At 45.4% G+C, this 19,676-nt stretch overlaps 1 protein-coding gene across 1 annotated transcript; it reads right to left on the reverse strand.

Moving 5' to 3' along the window:
- Window positions 1–6,806: 6,806 nt before the first annotated feature.
- LOC133916134 (bidirectional sugar transporter SWEET16-like) lies at window positions 6,807–9,152 on the reverse strand. Its single transcript, XM_062359659.1, has 6 exons — window positions 8,876–9,152; window positions 8,725–8,761; window positions 8,426–8,636; window positions 8,144–8,305; window positions 7,435–7,554; window positions 6,807–7,344 (listed from the first exon to the last, which is right to left on the reverse strand). The coding sequence occupies exons 1-6, from the start codon at window positions 8,907–8,909 to the stop codon at window positions 6,985–6,987; spliced, it is 924 nt and encodes a 307-aa protein (XP_062215643.1). The 5' UTR covers window positions 8,910–9,152; the 3' UTR covers window positions 6,807–6,984.
- Between the last annotated feature and the right edge of the window lie 10,524 nt (window positions 9,153–19,676).

Consider the following 19,676-nt stretch of genomic DNA (forward strand, 5'->3'; position numbering starts at 1 on the left):
ATTATTGAAAACCTATTGTTATGTATGAATCGGTGTCGGTAATTTTTTTTTCTCTGATACTGAGAAATATAGTTCGTCGGTCTTAACAATGGTTATATTTACGGGTGTTTCCAGGGATGGCAGATAAATCAATTTTTCAAATATATTATGGTGACGGTGAAATTAGGTACTATCTGGATTTCGTCATATCATGAAGGGTCTTAGTAAAGCTAATGAGAGGACCATTGTGGGTGTGTGCAAATGGTTCATGCGGTTTTTCCAACTGAATCCGCAGCAACATGAGCTAAAGCTGAAAGCTGTCCTCAGCCGTGCTAGTCATGGATATTTTGTGGAGCTTGTTCTGATCAAAGCCACATCAACTTGGAGGCAATATATAGATATATGTTGTGAACGTGGCTTGCCTCTGGTTTTGTTAGCTGAGGCGTATCTGAAAGATCAAATGGAGGCGAACTCTGCGGAAGCAGTAGCAGGATCAAGTGAGGCAGTGGAAGATGAATCGGACCATGTTAATGTCGGGACTAGGGCAGATGTCGGAGATATTCCAGAGATGCAACCGATGGTTGTAGCCGATGAAGGGGAGCATATCCCTAGCATCATTGAAGAGATGGAGTTGGAGGATCAAGAGTTGAAGGAAGACCTTGCCAATGGGGATTCATCTGATGAGGAGGGTAATGCTCTAGTACCATGAGAACGAGGTGTCTCAGGGTGCTATGTACCCTACAAAGGAGGCAGTTATTGATGTAGTTAAATTCTGGTTGTTGTCTCTTCGGAGGCAGTTCAAGTTTGTTAAATCTAGTAAAAGAGAGTATGATGTGAAATGTTTGGTGCCTCAATGTCCTTGGCGGGTGCATGCATTCAGAGGAAAATGGGTAGACTACTGGCAGTGCTCAATAGTCAAGGAACATAATTGTCACATTGCGGAAATAGAATTCGCTCACAGGAACCTGTCATCTGCCTTTATTGCTAATGTTATGTACGGAAAGATTGTGGACAACCTAAGGTATGAGCCACGATCAATAATCCGTGCTATTGAGCAAAGGTTCCAGTACACGATAAACTATGCGAAAGCATGGAGGGCGAAACAGAAGGCTATTGAGATGAGGTTCGGAACATATGAAGATTCATATCACAATCTACCTCGTCAATTAGCCACAATTTGTGGAAGGAACCCAGGCAGCTACTATGATATCATGCATTACCCCTCAACTGATGCGGAGTACAGCGGGAAACGAGTATTGCAGCGTGCTTTCTTTGCATTCGCTGCAACCATCAAAGCATTTCGGTATTGTCGACCCATCATATGCCTGGATGGAACATTCCTGACTGGGAAGTACAAATGACAGATATTGTCTGCAATTGGGGTAGACAGTAACAATCAAGTCCTACCTCTGGGGTTTGCTTTCGTGGAGAGTGCAAACGAGGACAGCTGGTATTGGTTCCTTAAGTAGGTGAAACATGCTATTGTTCTTGACCAACCAGATGTGTGTCTGATTCATGATAGACATGCAGGGTTGTTGCAGGTTTTGCTGAATATGCAACATGGTAGTGTTCGACGGGGTGTAGCAACACAGTGGCCCGACCTAAAGAGTAGGTGGTGCATGCGCCATTTGGGTGCGAACTTCTACAGACAGTTTAAAAACAAAGAGTTGATGAAGCTTTTCAAAAAGTTGTGCAGTCAAAATCACCTGTTGTCTAGGTGAGTATTATGACGCATTGTAGTGTGATTGTATTTAGCGTAGCTTGCTGTCTTAATTGTACTTCAATTGCTAGCATTTGAACCTTTATTTGTAAGTACATGTCGCAATATGTTCATGTTGCATATAGTTGTATATTGAATTTGCATTCAATGTATATTGTTCCTGTCTACATCTACCAATGCATTAATGTACATGTCTTTCAAATGCAGATATGGCGGAACCTGCGACCCCCGAGCTTCTGGACCTTGCAGTGAACAAGAGGCACCGCAGCTTCTTGTTCACCGAGCACCAGACGACGTTAGGGGTGTTCCGACCACGGGGCCCTGGAGAGCTGCTTACGATCGACGATCGGTGGAAGCACAGGTACTTCGATACTTTCATACAAAATTGCCATATCATTGATGTAATTCCATATTATTGATGTACTTCGATACTTTTAGGTTGGCAGCGGCGGGACTCCTACCGCTTTGCCGCTTGGTTGAGGCCCGATCGACGGAGAACACCGAGGCCGTGACACGTCGTTTCTACTTTGACCAGTCGCTGATAGCAGCATTGGTTGACCGATGGAGGCCGGAGACTCATACGTTCCATCTCCCGTGTGGTGAGATGACCCCGACCTTGCAGGACGTAGCCTACCTCTTAGGCCTACCTTGCGCGAAAGCTGCGGTTGGGGTCATCAATATGGATGCTGACTAGATCAACGTCATGCATCGGCGCTTTGGCCCGGTTGAGCGGAAGGCGGACGCACCCCCCTACATGCCTAAGTTCTTGTCCGATGCACGAGGGCCAACGAAGAAGTGGATCCTATAGTTTCAGGTTCAGTACAATATAACCTCTCATTTACTATTCGAGTATCTAGTTATGATCATTATTGACACCTGCCATATTTGCAGCCGGCGTACATACACCCCCAAGCCAACGCAAACTCAGTCTCCAGGCATTTGGAGGCCTATCTGCTTTGGCTGTTTGGGTGGGTTATGTTCACCAGCGGCCAATGCCACCTGATTGCGAGGATGCTTGTGCCGTACGCCAAGTTGATAGTAGATGCTGATGGCGAGGAGGTACCACAGTTCAGTTGGGCATCTGCTGTCCTTGATGCAACGTATCGGGCGCTCTGCGATGCATGCACAAAGAAGGAGCCACTAGCCACTTTTGCCAGGTGTCCACTTCTTCTGCAGCTGTGGTCCTACGAACGGTTCGCCATAGGCAGGCCAGTGGTGGACCGCTCCCCGTACCCAGAGGAATGGTACGGCGAGCTGGAGGAGGACGTGCCTACCATGGCCTCGATGTGGTGTCGTCGTCAGGTACGCACTTTTTCTTAACACTTTCATTGGCACGCATGTTATTTCTAATGATTTCTAACAATGTTTCTCACACAGCCACACTGGGCGCATGAGCAACCTCGCAGCGCTTACGAGCATTTTCGGTCCCAGTTCGACAGGCTACGTCCGGACGATGTGGTATGGCAGCCGTACAACATCTTGGCCGTCCAAGGCCGTGCGGGTTTGGGTTTGTCACCGTTGTGTACCCGCGACGAGGATTACTGGCTTACGAAGGCACCGCTTGTCTTCGACATCTACGTCAAGGAGTACTCACCGCACCGCGTCATGCGGCAGTTTGGCCGTCACCAGGCATTCCCTCTCGTCCACATTCGTACTGTCCCCGTGCACGTCCACAGGTACATATCCATACTTAAAATTTTTGTAACATTTGTCTTACTGCGAATTATATTTAACATGGTTCACTTGCAGGTACACACGTAAAGGCTAACCGGCTGGCAACCTCTAGGCAGATCGCTTGGCCCCATACGTGACGGCATGGGCCCAAGTGCTACAGGATGTCATGGAGGAGGTGCGTCCCTTCGACGAGCGGAGCTTCAACGACTACCTACGGTGGTACGTTCCACGTACATGCACACAGGTCACCGACACCCCTGAGGGTGTCCGACCCCACATCGTGTCGACTACTGAGGTATACCCGGTCCATTGGGACGAGGACGCTACATTAGCGGTATGTTTTACTTACAAGTCAGTAGTCCATACTCAAGGAACAAAACATGTACATTTAAATTGTTATTTTCTTGTTCGTATCCGCTGGCTGATATCATTTACGATGTCCATAGGGATGCAGCTGGTACCATGGACCGCCTCTGGTAAGGGGTGCACCTCAGTGCGTCGGATGTCGCGGGCTTCGTCAAGCGGGTTTTCGACAAGACCGCGCACGCCTTGAAACTTACCTCATGCCGATCCACCACAGATGTAGCTGGAGTACCTCCCAGGTCTAGTGGGGTCCACGTCGAGTCGTCCTGGAGATCATATGTGCACCACCGTTCATCGGTGTCAGCACCCACACAACCCCTTTTACCACATCATGCAAGCTCTGAGCAAATAGGTACGAATTTTTAATTCGCACAACGTTGAAATATATTTGTTTCTTACTGGTGCAATGATTATTAAACTTTTATTAGGTGCACCTACACAAGCCTCGATGCAACCTCGTAGACCGAGCCTTGTGCGTCCACCCTCAAGTACTGGGCGGCCCCTTCACCCTCGTTTTCAATATATTCAGCAAATTCAGCTAATATTGTGCACAGGTTATTTCGGTGATGAGGTCAGCCCGTCTTCAGCTGCCCCATGCCCTATCCCACCAGCACCGTTCGAGCCATACTACGGCACGCCCGCCTGGCCATCTTCTGCTGCACCGGCATACCACGCAAGTACAATTGTGCATTTTTTACTACTACTTTCATTTACACATTGTCCATATCTAATATAATTATTTGTTCGTAGGCCCCTCCAGCCAGTACACATGGACGCCAGCAGAGCCTTCACAGTCCTCGTACCCTAGTCAGGAGAATGAGGCTGGCCCGGACCCCGCGTAGGACCTCGTTTGGGACTTATTCGGGGGCACACCTGACTACGACGTCCTTCGACAGTCCCAGGTACCCAGTGCTCCACTTCGGACATAGCCCACGCGGGACGAGGCCTCGACACCGGTGCTCCCTACTAGGCCTACCAAACAGGTCGGTCCACCCGACCCCCTCACGTACTCCAGGGGCCACATGAGGGTCAACCAGCGCCATCGAGACCACGATGGGGGGCACGACCGACGGCAGCGGGGGAGACAGTAGTAGAATTTTACATTTGTTTTTGTAACTTACATATGCATATTCGATTCGCGATGTACTCTTACGTATTCAGACGCGTGTAATCTTTATGGTCCACTTAGCATGTCGTAACTGCATTTTTTATTCCAATGTGATGGCATGCTAGTTGCATTTCTTAATTCGACATGACCACACGCTACATTCTATCATCATCACCAATGTATATCTTACAAAGCTACTTATACACGAAGTGACAGCTCGCTTACTCTGTCGGGAGTGTTACTTTAATCACGAAGTGACTACACTACTAAACTTTAATCATGACATGACAACACATGTCTTCTTGCGCAGGCTTTAGACAAGAAGTGTCAACACCGGACAGCTTTTACCACACAATAAATGACAACACAGGTACCAATAAACATGGAATCTCTGTCCATCGTCAATGACACAACTTTCCCATTCTTCAAGATGGAATCCAATGCTCCTGCCACCCTCTGAGCCCTTGCACTCACTCCTTTCTTCAAGAGCGAATCCAATGCTCCTGCCTCCCCCAACCATAAATAGCCGAACCTTCATACATTGATGCACCACACATTTCTCAGACCTCTCAAGTGCAATGTCTTTCTCAGCTCCACCAAGCCCACCAAAGAAACATTGGGGGATTTTAATCCCTCAAGGTATCGAACCACCGATGTGCTTCTGTGGTGACCTTTGCAGGCTCCGCGAGTCGCAGGACATCTCATACACCTATGGGCTGCGCTTTTTCATGTGTGCCAACTATGAATATGGCAAGCCTCAACATGGAACAGATGAGTATCCACCGGTATAGCAACAGATATCAGCCACATCTCTGCCGATTTCACACCCTGTTTTACTAACCTCTCATCTTGTTCTATTTGTTCAGTCCCCTCCTCCGCTCTGTGATTTTATTCAATGGCTCGACAATGAGTAAAATGACGAACAGAAGTAGTGGGTCGACATGAACATGAGGTGGAGAAGTGAAGCTTACGCACGTCGGGAGTACAAGCAACAGCAAGACAAACTTCGCCTAAAGCGGGAGGAAGAAGAGCGTATGAGGAAAGAGGCGCACGACCGTGCCGTGGCTCAGGCTCAGAAGGCTGAGAGGGCAAGGAAGCGGGAGAGAGCCCACCGTGCTAAGACAGCAAGTCCTGATGCCCTCCGAAAGAGAAAATATCCTAGATGCACTTAGTAGAGAGTATCTAATGTAACCCGACATACTTCCACTCCCTAAGTCATGTTATGATTATGAGCGGCACACTAATAAGTAGGTCTTAATGCGAACTGTACATGCCACCTTCTTTTCCTCGTCGTGGTTACAATCTTATGTAATGTTTTCACCCTATATTTAATATTATATTTGTCGCCGTTCGCGCTTCATATCTGCGTAATATGCTGTGAGTGCTTCACATATACAATTTGTTCACAATTACTGATTTTTTATTCTCCGACTATTACGTAACCTACTCCAAATTCTCGCTTCCTCAGTATGCCGTTTTCACTCATCTTCAATATTTTTAATTCCAAATTTTCTAAATGCCCTATTTTAAATTTTGATGAAATACACAAAATTTTACAATTTTCGAAAAAAAAAATATCATTACCGCCCCCTTAGAGGGCGGCTAGGCTGCTAACCGCCCTCCCAGGCCCTACCCGCCCCCTGAGAGGGCGGTTAGCCCCCTTACCGCCCTCTGAGGGGGCGGTTAGGCCACCCGCCCTCCAAAGGGGCGGTTAGCAGGTCTAACCGCCCTCTCAGAGGGCTGCAGCCTTCTCAGGAGCCGCAGGCGCTTAGTTTTGTAATTTTTTTCACAAGAAATCTATTTATTTAAATTTTTAATGAAAATATATATATAAAAAAAACTCTGCTGCCGGCCCGGTGATGGAGCGTGCACCAGCAGGCCGGGGCCCGTCCCTCCCAAACCCCACTGCCCAAACGTGGCTGATCGTATTGGTCTAGGAGGTGGGAAGGAACGCACAACAAATTTTCAGTTGGACCAAATAAGTATGTTTATTCCTCAAGAAGAATTGTTCAAGATTCAAGCTTTCTGCCTAAAAAACGCACTCAAACTCTCTCCATGAACACTCTATATACACGCGTGCATACCCAGACTTGGTCAAACACCACCTGCACTGCACGCTAGCACCATCGATCGAGTAGCGTCAATCGTTTGCTTCGTCGTCGTCCTTCTTGACGGCCTCGAAGCGCCCGCGCCCGTGCCCGTGCTGGTGCAGGACGGAGTGCAGCTCCACGGGGGTGGCGGAGAAGGACTTGATGTGCCCGAACCCGTTGCGGGGCGACGACAGCGGCCCCGCCGACGGCTTGGGCAGGCTGAGCCCCTTGTGCAGCCGCACCCTCCGCTGCGCCATCTCCACCTGCCCCATCAGGTGCACCAGCCCTTCCTCCTCCTCCTCCGACCCCGCCTCGTCGTCCTTGCGTGCCGCCGGCTTCGTCGACTTCCAGTACGCCATGTACAGCACCAGCTGCGCCGCGCCCAGGACGCAGCCGATGGCGTTGGGGATCTAGTGCAAGATTCGAGTTAGTGCAAGTTAATTTGAGGGGATGCATGGATTAGCTGCTCGATCGAGACAGCGAAATGCGCGCGTACGCACTCCGATGAAGTAGTCCTTGACGAGCACGGAGTAGACACTCCAGACGCCGCCGTTGAGGAAGAGGAAGAAGGACAGGGAGAAGGGCATGTACTCCACGCTCCTCGTCTTCACCACTGTCCGCTGCATCACCGAATCCCATATAGAATTAGTTCGGTTTTGCTACGTGCCATCCGAGTATCCGACTGAAAGATTCGTATCCTGTAGGCTTCAGTCGATTGTCATATCTTTTTATCAGATGTTAAGCTCTGCTACTTAACAATCAAGTACTCATGGATACAAGGCATCAAAGCAAGCTGGATACATGTTTTTTGGGACAATGGATATGTGGATTTAGGTAAGTGGTCTTCTTCAAGGACATTTGATTTGAATGCGTGCTAAAAAAGACATTACTGCTTTTGGTGCACTAAATTGAAGAAAATGACATCAGACCAAACACTCGTTATGACAGGACAAAAAAAAGGAGATGGAAGTGTTTTATGATTTTATCATCTTGACATTCTAATTTACGGAGATACGAGCTTGCATTTTTGTCACACAAACAGAGTAATCTCGAGACAGAGAAATACATGCACCAAACATGTTAGTGAGTGCAGCATAAAACTTGTCCCAGCTGAATGCTAGTTTTCCAGAAAAAACACTGTTGTGGGTTTGCGGCACTGTTTTGCAGTCAAGAATTTCAACTGGAAGAGATAGGGTGATCTTTACTGACCATTGCGCCCAGCGGTGCTGCGTACATCCCGATCGTCAGCGCGGCGCACAGAAGCCCCACCGCGAACAGCCGGACGCCGCCGTGCAACGACACCAGCACCACCACGACAACCGCGGCAAGGAAACCGACGTTCACGGCCAGCACCAGCTTCGCCATCTTCGCCTGAGAACCGCGAAAACATTCAGATTCCTACTGGCCTACCATGCAAGGCCGGCATGGCGTTCAAGAGGTTGCTGGGGAGATCATTAGATTGTAAGAGCCACAGCACATGGGCGCACGTACCTTGGTCTCCCTGGGCGCGTAGGCAAGGTAGAGCGTGACGTAGACGGCCTCGAGCGCGGCGCCGGCGCCGTTGACGGTGACGACGAGGAGGCCGCCGGGCTTGAGGAGGCCGTAGAAGGTCCAGAGCGAGGTGCTGAGCAGGGTGGTGACGTACGGCAGCCACCTGAAGTCCTCCGTGCCCTTGTTCCTCACGATCCTCCGGAACGTGCCACTGAATTTCACCAAAACAAGCAAAACCCCATGATCAGCTCGTGCTACTTGCATCTCGCATAAACATGACAGAATCCTATCGAACTCACATCGGCGACGCGAAGACGAGTATGGAGATTACGTTCCCTGTCACGCAGAAGATCAAATCATCAGAGGGGAACCGGTTGATTGATGTCAAGAAAAAAAAATGGAGGAAAAGAGTGAGCAAGAAAACTGATGCCCGTGTGGCCACGAACTGACCTAGGATCCCGACGAAGAAGCTCGGATCGGTCATTGCGACTTGTTCCTATCCGTGAGCTTATGAGGATGACCAAGATAACGCAGGCACACGTCGATATATATTTATAACACTGTGACACTGCTTCACAGTTCAGAATAGGTGTTTGGTACTTAGGCTAGCAGTGTATATTTTCTGGGAAACACGCTTCAAGGTCAGACTCTGTAGCAAATGGCATATTTGCAAAGGGACCACACGGGCGGCCGGTTGGTCGGTCGCCGTTCGTGCGGTGCGACGGATCCAGCGGCGAAGTCCATCACGAACACTTACTTGACATCAAGATTTCACCTGCTCCCTAACTTAAGGTGATTAATCAGTGACCCTTTCCGTTGGGTCCGGTAAGCAGCCTGGCAACAAACCAGGCAATCTGCCACGTGATAGATCGTCTGATGGTCCGTTCCAGTAAGCACTCTGTCTTGTCAGCTGCAAGGAGCAATTACCAGAGATGACACCACACTGATACTTGCTCTGGTTAGTGGTTAGTAGTAGGTACGCTGCCTGGTCAGCCGAGACGATAATCGAGCTCGCTTAGCCAACCGCAGTGGCCGGATAGAATCCAAACACCACTGGACTGAAAGGCCAGCCGGAGCCGAACCGAAGCAAGGTGATGGAGAGTGACGTCCGCCGTGGAGCCAGATCTCACGGCCGGGTGCGGAAGCGGGGACAAGCAGGCCCACGAAACGTTCTAGAGTAGACACGTCGCGCGCGCCATAAAGAATCTCGTATATTCTGGGCACCCTCGTGTCGTCATCGACGTTGATAGAAAAATCTAAAAGTAAACAGCATCCACGATTTTACCTATCAAAATAGATAATATATCTTTTATATCTATAGTTCTAGCGTGTGTATTTAGTACTTATTTATTAAAGGCTATTTTGATATACGAAGTGTTAAGTATAGGTTGGCTCCATCATTTTCGGCACATAAGGTATCGAGAATATGATATTATAGATCATATTCGATATCTCATATGTCAAAAATTAAGTATATTCGTCATATGAGGTGTCAAATATGATTGATCATATTTGGCACCTCGTGTGTCGAATATGACCAAAATTATCATACGGTCAAGCTTATGGGGTAACTGCTCTTGTAACGTGTGTGCTTATATGGTAACTGCTATTACAACGTGTATGCTTGTGTGATAACTGCTATTACAACGTTTGTTCTTATGTGGTAACTACTTTTGTAACACATATGCTTGTGCGGTAACTGCTCTTACAAATTCTTACAACGCGTGTGCTTGTGTGGTAACTGCTATTACAACGCATGTGCTTATGTGGTAATTGCTCATAATGGATTTTTACAACACATGTGCTTATATGGTAATTGCTCTTACAATTTGTGTGCTTGTCTTGTCTAAAGGCTGAGTCACAACATAGGTATGAACATATGTTATTGATTGAGCCTAAGCACATTAATGTTAGCAATTGCTAACTTTCGACAAAATTAGAAATTATTTACTAATTTAAATGTACATTTTAAAATTCCTAATTCACCATGTAGTCTCAAAGGCTGTGAACAGCCTTAACACTTAGCCATGTTTAAACATGCACAATTTAAAATGTTGTAGTGGTAATATTCCATATTGTATCATTGATCTCAAGATGCATAGTGCATAGCTGTTGATTGTCCAGATCATCTCAAGATGGCGGTAGAAAGTGGTGACATAAACTAGTGAAAGAATGTCAGTTGTGCCAGTCCATGCTATCAGGGTAAGATGGTTGTCGTCTCCGAGGTGGTGATTGAAAGTTGTAAGGATGGATAGAAACAAATCCACCATCATCTTCAAGGTCATCAGTGTCCTTCAGAGATGGAGGCCTCGGAGGGAGGGGTCGTTGTGGTATGAAATCATTGTCCTCGTCGTCATCTTGAGCTATCACGGTAGGAGCACGTCATATTTTCTTGTTGGTCGTACGCTATGTCGATGTGGTGCATGAATGTCCTCTTGCGGTCTTCCTTGAACCTTCTCCTATATTGCTGCTGTAACGTCGAGACATTGGTGGCATGAAATCATCTTCCTCATCGGCCTCGTCATTTTCTGCTTGAATAGTAGAGGGCGCCCTTGTACCCCTTAAGTTCGCTGATCTTCGTTGTCTTCTACGTGAACCAGGCATCACACCCCCGTCGAAGAGTATATATATCACCAAGAAGTTTATGATTTCTTTGTTGATCAACTCAGCATCTTTCAGGAACACCTAACGTAAAAGATGAGCATTCGAATCAATGGAAAAAGATAAGCAGGGTGACCAAATAGAAAATGACGATCCTGGATGTGGGATGCATACTGGTCAGACAACATCGTTATCCTTCTTTGCCTCATAGAGAACCTGATTTTGGATTGTTCAAAGTAAATAAGCTTAAGTAGGCAAACTATAGAGGAGACACCGCAATTTTTTACCGTGGTCTTGGAACTTGCCGGTCTCCCCTAATCTACATTGAGATGGATTCAAGCCTTTAACCGCTCATCTATCAAGTATGCAATTCTCACCACGAGAAGAGGCTCAACATGAGCAACTTGATCTTGAGTCAGATTAATCCAATGACCACTTATTATCTCGATTCCACTAGAGTTACACTTTACCACTCCGGCAAGGCGTCCACAAAGCCTCTCAAAATCACACCGGGTCTTCTCACAAGCTTCCTCGAGAAGATCACCAGATCATAACACCACCGCGCCATCTAGATGTTGGCAAACATCAAGAGTAACAAGTCAGGGCGAACTTGACTCTCACCAAGTGCCTAAAGCTCAATCACTAATGCAAATGCACTTGATTCTTACCTCACAACCCTCTCTATATGCAACACATGCACAAATATGTGGGGAGGACTTCACTTAGCTCAAGTATGCTTAATGGGAGCAGGAGTGCTTGACCAAGCCACTAGACATGGGGTATTTATAGGTCACAACTCGAAATGTAGCCGTTACCCAAAGTCTAACTTCTCTGCGCATCTGGCGGTTAGACCGCAGTTCACCTGATGGTTGGACCACCACTAGGCTAACGACTCTAAAACTAGCCGTTACAGCCTTTTCAAACTTTCCAACGGTCGGACCACCATCCTCTCTAGGAAAATGGAGGTTCTATGTAAGCTTCGACGGTCAGACTGGCCTCCTTAGCAGTCGGACCGTCACCCAATTCAGAGATATTTAACATAGTAGAGGCAGAGCTGGGTAGTTGGCACAATATTCATTCAGTCACTATATTTTAAGTAGTAAAGTTTGTTTCTGCAAATAGTCAATCTGTCAGAGCATCTTCAACCAGTTTGCTATTCCATTTCACACCCTATTTTCTAGCAAAAATAGAATAAACTAAGCTCCAGCCGGCTCTTATCCTGCTCACCAAATTTCATGTCTCGCTACTTCCTCACCAAACATGTAGTAAGTAGTAAATATTTTTCTCTAACTTAAATTAAACACCATGTAACCTCACACCTCCCAAGAGCTTGGCTGCTCCCCTAAATACATCAAGCATCACTTTTATCATGCCCTTTATTTGTTTCATATATCACTATACTAAAGTTTGTAAATAATATAGAAAACATAACCCATAAACATAATATGTAAAAAAACATCGATATTTAGAACATTTAGACACTACAATGCACAACATTGTAGATCGCATGTACATCAAACAACAATCTTATGTACCAGATACTAACCAAAATTCATATTCAAGTATCAAACAACAATACTATCATGTAACCGAAACTGAGCTAAGTATTTGTGAATATTGTCATTAGTAATGAGTCATAACTTGACATGTCACTAATGATTGGCCTAGGATGACCCATCACTGATGAGTTAGTCATTAGTCTAATAACTGATTTAGGATGATCCGTCACTGATGAGTTGGTTATTAGTGACGGATCACAATATGACCCATCACTATTATCATCAGTTACAGGTTATGTTACAACCCGTCACTAATAACCACTCATTAGTAACGGGGTTATACCGAATCCCGATCATATAGTATATTAGTGATGAGTAGTAGTGGGACCCGTCACTAATCGTGTCTTCTTTATCTATTTTTTCACGTTGTGATTCTTCATAAACAACTTCAATGAATTATCGTTCAATGTGTTACAACTTACAAGCACATGATTTTTGTAATATGTTATTCTTATTCAAGTTGTGACCCATTTCATACATTTTTGTCGATTGAGAAATATTCCCACATTCATCTATGATTATTTTGGTCATGAACATGAAAGAATGTAAAGTCATGAAAGTGGTTTCATTTTGTTCATTTGTATATATTTGGTGTTAGTGTAAATACAGTTGTATGTGTTTGTGTGCTTCCCTGGCACCAAGTCTGCAAAACATGTTAACTATGTAACATGACAATCTTATATATATGGCAGGTCAAGTAAATTGCAAATAAGACTACATAGTGAGAAAGGATCAGAAGCTATTATTAGGGCTTATTTGGTTGGGCCGAGGATTTTTGCCTTTTGGCTGAAAAGCTACTTTTCTGACCTCTGACTTCTAGCTGTGAACTTTTTGCTTTTTGTTATTGACTTTTACAATAAATTTTTAGCTTCTCGGCACACAAAAAATCAAAAAAAAACTTCACTCAATCGGCTTCTTAGCTTTTAGTTTATTTTCTCAGAAGCTAGCTTTTCAACTTCTTAAAAGATAGCTCAATAGCTGGACTGTTTGGTTCGGAATAAGTTGAACCAAACATAGTCTTAATTTGGAAGTAGTGTCTAGTTTCACTGAATTTTTTCTGGAGATCCAAGATAGTATGTTGCCTCATCGTATGGCAGCTTTTGAAGTGTCTTTGCACCCTGTTCTTTATGACTTGCATGTGCCATCACAAGTTGTACTAATTGTTCCAAGATAACGCTCAGCTCAGTCTAGTGTCGTGTTTCGTTTCGCTTCCTGTGTCTAGTGCCTTCTTGAGCGATTGTAATTACCTCTTGATTTCGCTCGCTGGAGGCATCCCCATCGAGCCGTTTAGTCGTTTCTAGCTGCTCCCTGCAGTCGATCTGCTCGAGAAAGCAGCATCGGGAGGTTCTCTCTCCATCCCCTCCTTTGGTTCATCTTCTCCTCAACGGAAGCATAGCGCCTGGGACTTGCTCTCTCAGGACCGGCTGTGGTGCTCACTTTGCCGGCGTTTACTTCTTCTCATAGGGGATCGTTGGTGCAGGGGAGTTCACCACAGAGCCAACTGTGTACAGCTGGTATTGAAGCCACCGCCTTAGGCTTCCAGGAAAAAAGAAAAAAAAGGAAAAAAGAAAGAAAAAAGAGTAAAAAGAAAAAGAAAAAGAAAGAGTTATTTTTTAGCGAGTGACTGTTGGTTGTGACAAAGTATTTAGTCAACCCCTCGCAATGGCAGCTAATCAGGAAGATGTGGTTGATCTGATGGGAGTCGTATCCTTGTCCCTGTCCGAGGTAGAACAGAGGATAATTAAGGCGAGTGGCATTAGGATGGAAGGTAGTAGGAATAGTGAGTGGGAGGTGGTAGGGAAGGTCCTCACTGAGAACTAGGTCCACATTTATGTGATTACACAAACACTAGGCAGGTGTCCAGATAGAGGGATGGGCGGTAAAGGAGATGGGAAACAATATTTTCCTCTTCTCTTTCAACCAAGAGGAGAAGGGGAAGAGAAGGGCGCTAGAAGACGGGCCATGGAATGTTGGGCATAAGCGGGAGTTGGATACGAGAATACCCTTGGAAGACAGTGTTGCAGGAGTTGGATACGAGAATACCCTTGGAAGACATGCATTTTCATCACATTTCGATCTGGATTCATGTTCGCCGGCTTCCACTTGGCATGATGAATAAGGAAATTGTGAAAATTATTGGCAATGAAGTGGGTAAGCTCCTAGATGTTGATGTGGAGGATGATGGTACATGATTAGGATTCTATCTACGGGTGAAGGTTCGTATTGACATACGCATTCCAATCCTACTGGGTGTGACATTGGAAGTTAAGTAAGAGGGCGATACTGTATGGTGCCCATTTGAATAAGAGTCCCTGCCTAATTTCTATCACCTATGTGGTATCATCGGACACATTGATAAGGGATGTAGAAATGGTGATTGGTAGAAAAAGGAACGTTCGTATGGGAATAAGCTAAGGGTGATGCCACCTAAATATCGGTTTTCCGATGAACAAAGAAGTCGGCCTTCTGGAGGTAGGCGATCAGATGGAGCGGGGAAGTTGAGGAGCAACAAAGATTGAAGAAAGACAAAGAATAAAATGATAAAGAGATGATGTTGGGGGATGGGAGGGAAAAAGGCTCAGAGGAGAAGGCTACAAAGAATAAGAACGTCACATTGGATAGTAGCAGAGGAAACAAAGGAGATGAAAATGTAGAGGAAAACATGAAGAGTGGCATGAAATCTGATCAGACTAATGTGGACATTGTTGAAGGAGGGATAGCAACAAGAGTCGAGGTCACAGTAAATATAGTGGAGGGTCAGGTGGAGAAAGAGATGGCAGTCCATGGGGAAAGCTCTTGTGAAAAGGAGAAGGATGCAGCCTTACATATAGGAAGGGAGGAGTTTGGGAGTGGGAAGGAAGACATACAAGAAATGAAGGAGGCCGGGATGGATGAAAAGGAGGATGGCAAGCAGTCACCTGTAGCTTCAGGAGTTAAAAAATTGGGCACTTTCAAACGAATAAAAAAATGATAAGAGAGGGATCGGGAATAGTGGTAACACATCTATTGTCAAGAAGCGTGCAGCAGAACTATCATGGGATGGGGAGGAAACTGCAGCAAAGAGGGCATGTGGTGATATTGGCGATGCGATGATAATAGAGGAGATGAAAACCTTTATGAAAGCGGGACTGTCAGAACAGTCCCGGCGGCGAGCAATGAAACTTATCGCTTGGAACTGTTGGGGGCTTGAGAACCAGCCGGCAATTCGTGGGCTTCGGGACCTCCAAAAGCAAGCAGACCCCGACGTTCTCTTCTTGTCCGAAACAAAAATGGACAAGGATAGAATTGAACACTTTAGGTGGACTTTGGCATGAAGAACCTAGTAGTAAAAAACCGCGAGGGGAGAAGTGGTGGTCTTGCTATGTTTTGGAAGAATGGCATCAGTCTTAATCTTCGTTGTATGTCAAATCGATATATCGACATGGACATAACTGAGACGGACGGATTTCAGTGGAGATTCTCAGGGATTTATGGTGAGCCTTGTACGGACAAGAAGGAGATTACTTGCCGTGCTTTACGAACGTTGAACAATCAGGCAGATAAACCTTGGCTATGCGTTGGGGATTTCAATGAGATTCTTTTCAACCATGAGAAGCAAGGTGGGGCGGCTCAGCCCCAAGGTAGAATGGACCGTTTTCGGGAAGCTTTGGATGATTGTAACTTAATGGATTTGGGTTTTTCAAGTGATGCTTTCTTTTTCTTGAACGCGTAGGAGAGCTACGTGTCATTTCATTAAAGAAGAAAAAAAGGAGTTACAAATGAAAATAGCCGAAACAATACGCACTCACACCACACACAAACACATAGAGAGCGTTTGGATCGGGCGGTTGCAAATGATCGGTGGCGGATGCGCTTCCCACTGACCCAAGTGATCAATGGTGCACCTCGGCATTCTGATCACCGTCCTGTGATAGTCGTCCTTTGGGAAGAAGCTTCATTACCTGAAAATCATGTGCATGGAGATTGTGCAGAAGGCGTGGAACATAGCTTTTGATGCAGGGTGTCACACAGTAAGCGATAGACCGGGGAGGGTTGCTATTGAACTATCGGATTGGGACCGGAACGTTTTGGGCGATCTTGAAAAACGTATAAAAAAGATTAGAAGAGATTTGGAAAAATGCCTGAGAAGCACACTCATTGATGCACAGGTACGGGAGGAGCACATTCTAAGATACTGTTTGGGAAAGCTTGAAGAACAACTGGACATATATTGGAAGCAGAGAGCACACATTGACTGGCTGAAAAAAGGAGATAGAAATAGTAGCTATTATCATACATGCGTCAAGGAAAGGAGAAGAATCAATCGGTTACATAAGCTAAAGAAGGAAGATGGTACATGGGCGCAGGGTGACCAGCAGCTCCGGAATTACTAATGCTTATTATCGGTCTCTGTTCTCATCAACTGAAACAACACGTAGCAACGAATTGCTACAAAAAGTGGTTCCCAAGGTCAGTACAGAGATGAATGATTCTCTCTTGACTCTTTACACTGAGGAGGAGATCAAAGCTGCACTTGATGGTATACGAGACTTAAAAGCGCCAGGCCCAGAAGGCATGCCGGCTATCTTTTATAAGAGATTCTAGGACGTAATAGGGAGCCGAGTCAAAGAGGAGGTGCTACAAGTTTTAAATGGTGGAGAAATGCCGGGTGGATGGAATGTTACGACCATTGTGCTTATACCAAAGGTTAAGAATCCAACTACTTTGAAAGAGCTCAGACCTATTAGCCTTTGCAATGTGTTGTATAAAATAATCTCAAAAGTTTTGGCTAGCAGGCTCAAAGTGTTTCTAGATGACATTATATCACCGAACCAAAGCGCTTTCATCCCAGGCCGGTTAATTACGGATAATGAACTGTTAGCCTATGAAATGACTCATTTCCTTCACAACAAGAGGCATGGGAGAGATGGTTTTGTTGCTCTCAAATTAGATATGAGTAAAGCCTACAATCGAATTGAATGGGACTTTTTAGACTCAATCATGACAAGATTGGGATTTCATCAGCACTAGGTGAGTCTGATTATGTCTTGTGTGCGCACTGTTACCTACCATATAAGAGTCAATGGTGATCTGACGGAGGAAATAAAACCACAACGAGGTCTTCGCCAAGGAGATCCCCTGTCCCCGTATTTGTTTCTTCTGTGTGCTGAAGGGTTTTCATCCTTGCTCCACCACGCAGAGGTTTCAAATTTGATCACCAGTATTCAAATATGTAGCAACGTCCCAAGCTTGTCTCACTTGTTATTTGCAGATGACTCACTTATTCTTATGAAAGCTGATGCAGCAAATGCTCAACACTTACAAAGTGTGCTGAACCTAAATGAGGAATGCTCTGGGCAGGCAATAAATAAGGATAAGTCTTCAGCCATGTTTAGCAAGAACACCTCACAAGCGGACAAACAGGCATGCATGAGATCCCTGAATTTCAGCATGGAAGCGAAGCACGAGAAATATTTGGGCCTTGCATTATATATTGGTCGCTAAAAAAAAGGCCTTTGCATATATAAAGGAGAAGATCTGGGGAAGGATACAAGGGTGGAAAGAGAAAATGTTGTCCAAAGCTGGCAAAGAAATTCTTATTAAGGCTGTCGCTCAAGCCATCCCAACTTTTGCCATGTCGTGTTTTGATTTCACCAAGAGTTTCTGCGATCAGCTGAGTTCAATAATCTGCAGATTTTTCTGGAGCCAACAGGATGATGAGCATAAGATGCATTGGGTAGCTTGGGATAAATTACTGAAACCGAAATGTGATGGAGGTTTGGGGTATAAGAAGTTACATGCTTTTAACCTTGCTATGCTAGCACGCCAAGCATGGAGGCTTCTCCTCAACCGTGACTCTCTGTGTGGTCAGATACTGCAGGCAAAATATTTTCCTGATGGTAACATCCTCAACGCAGTCCCTGTGGAAGGTATGTCTTATACATGGCGTAGTATTTTAAAGGGTGTAGATCTGTTGAACAAAGGCATAATAAAACGAGTTGGAGACGGGAGTACGATTAGAATTTGGGATGATCCATGGATCCCGCGTGGAACCACAAGACAGCCGTCATCTCACCGTGGTCATAATTTGTTGCAGTATGTGAGTGAGCTTTTTGACCCAGTTAGATTTGATTGGGTTGTCCAACTAGTTCGTGACTCTTTTCATCCAGATGATGCTGAGATCATTCTGAGAATACCAATCAAGGAAAATATTGATGATTTCTACGTTTGGCACTTTGACAAGAAGGGCATGTTTTCAGTGAAGTCAGCATACAGAGTTGCTGTCAATAATATGCAGAACCATAACATTGAGGCACAGAGCAGTACTATGGCACTACCGGTAACAGCAGGTTGTTTCAAATGGGATTACATCTGGAATATGCAAGTTCTTACATCTGGAATATGCAAGTTCCCCATAAGGTGAAGATGTTCCTTTGGAGAGTGGCACATAACAGCCTGCCTCTAAAACGAAGAATTGGCCGAAGAGGAATTGAACTTGACACCAGATGTCCGTTGTGTTTTCGCTTAGATGAGGATGGAGGACATCTGTTCCTCAAATGTAAGACTGCAAGAGCATGCTGGAAATATATGCAATGGGAACAAATTAGAGAGAGCTTGTTGATTCAGAGAACTGATAAAGGTTTCCGAAGTCAAATTTGGAGCTTTCCCAAAGACACCCAAGTTAGAGTAGTTACACTCCTGTGGTGTTTATGGACTGAAAGAAATGCTGTCAATAAACATGCATCTACAAAGTCAGCTCAAGAAATATGCAGACAAGCCTCAGTTCGTGCTTCAGAGTTTTTGACATATTTAGGTTCAGAGAAGGAGAATCATGCTAACATGCATCATAATGGCAAAAACCTACAGTTGAGTATTTAAAGATTAACATTGATGGTGCCTTCAGTCAAGATTCACACACTGGTGGTTGGGGATTCGTCGTTCGTGATCACGATGGTGGTTTTCAGGGTGCGGGTGCAGGTCATGTCCAGGCAGCGAGTGATGCACTGCAAACTGAAACAGAAGCTTGTATTCAGGCTATGAATTTCGCCATTGACTCAGGTATGGGAAAAGTTACCATCGAAACGGATGCGATCTGCCCCAAGAATGCTCTC

The sequence above is a fragment of the Phragmites australis genome, chromosome 4 (assembly GCF_958298935.1).
Source record: "Phragmites australis chromosome 4, lpPhrAust1.1, whole genome shotgun sequence".
Lineage (NCBI taxonomy): Eukaryota > Viridiplantae > Streptophyta > Magnoliopsida > Poales > Poaceae > Phragmites > Phragmites australis.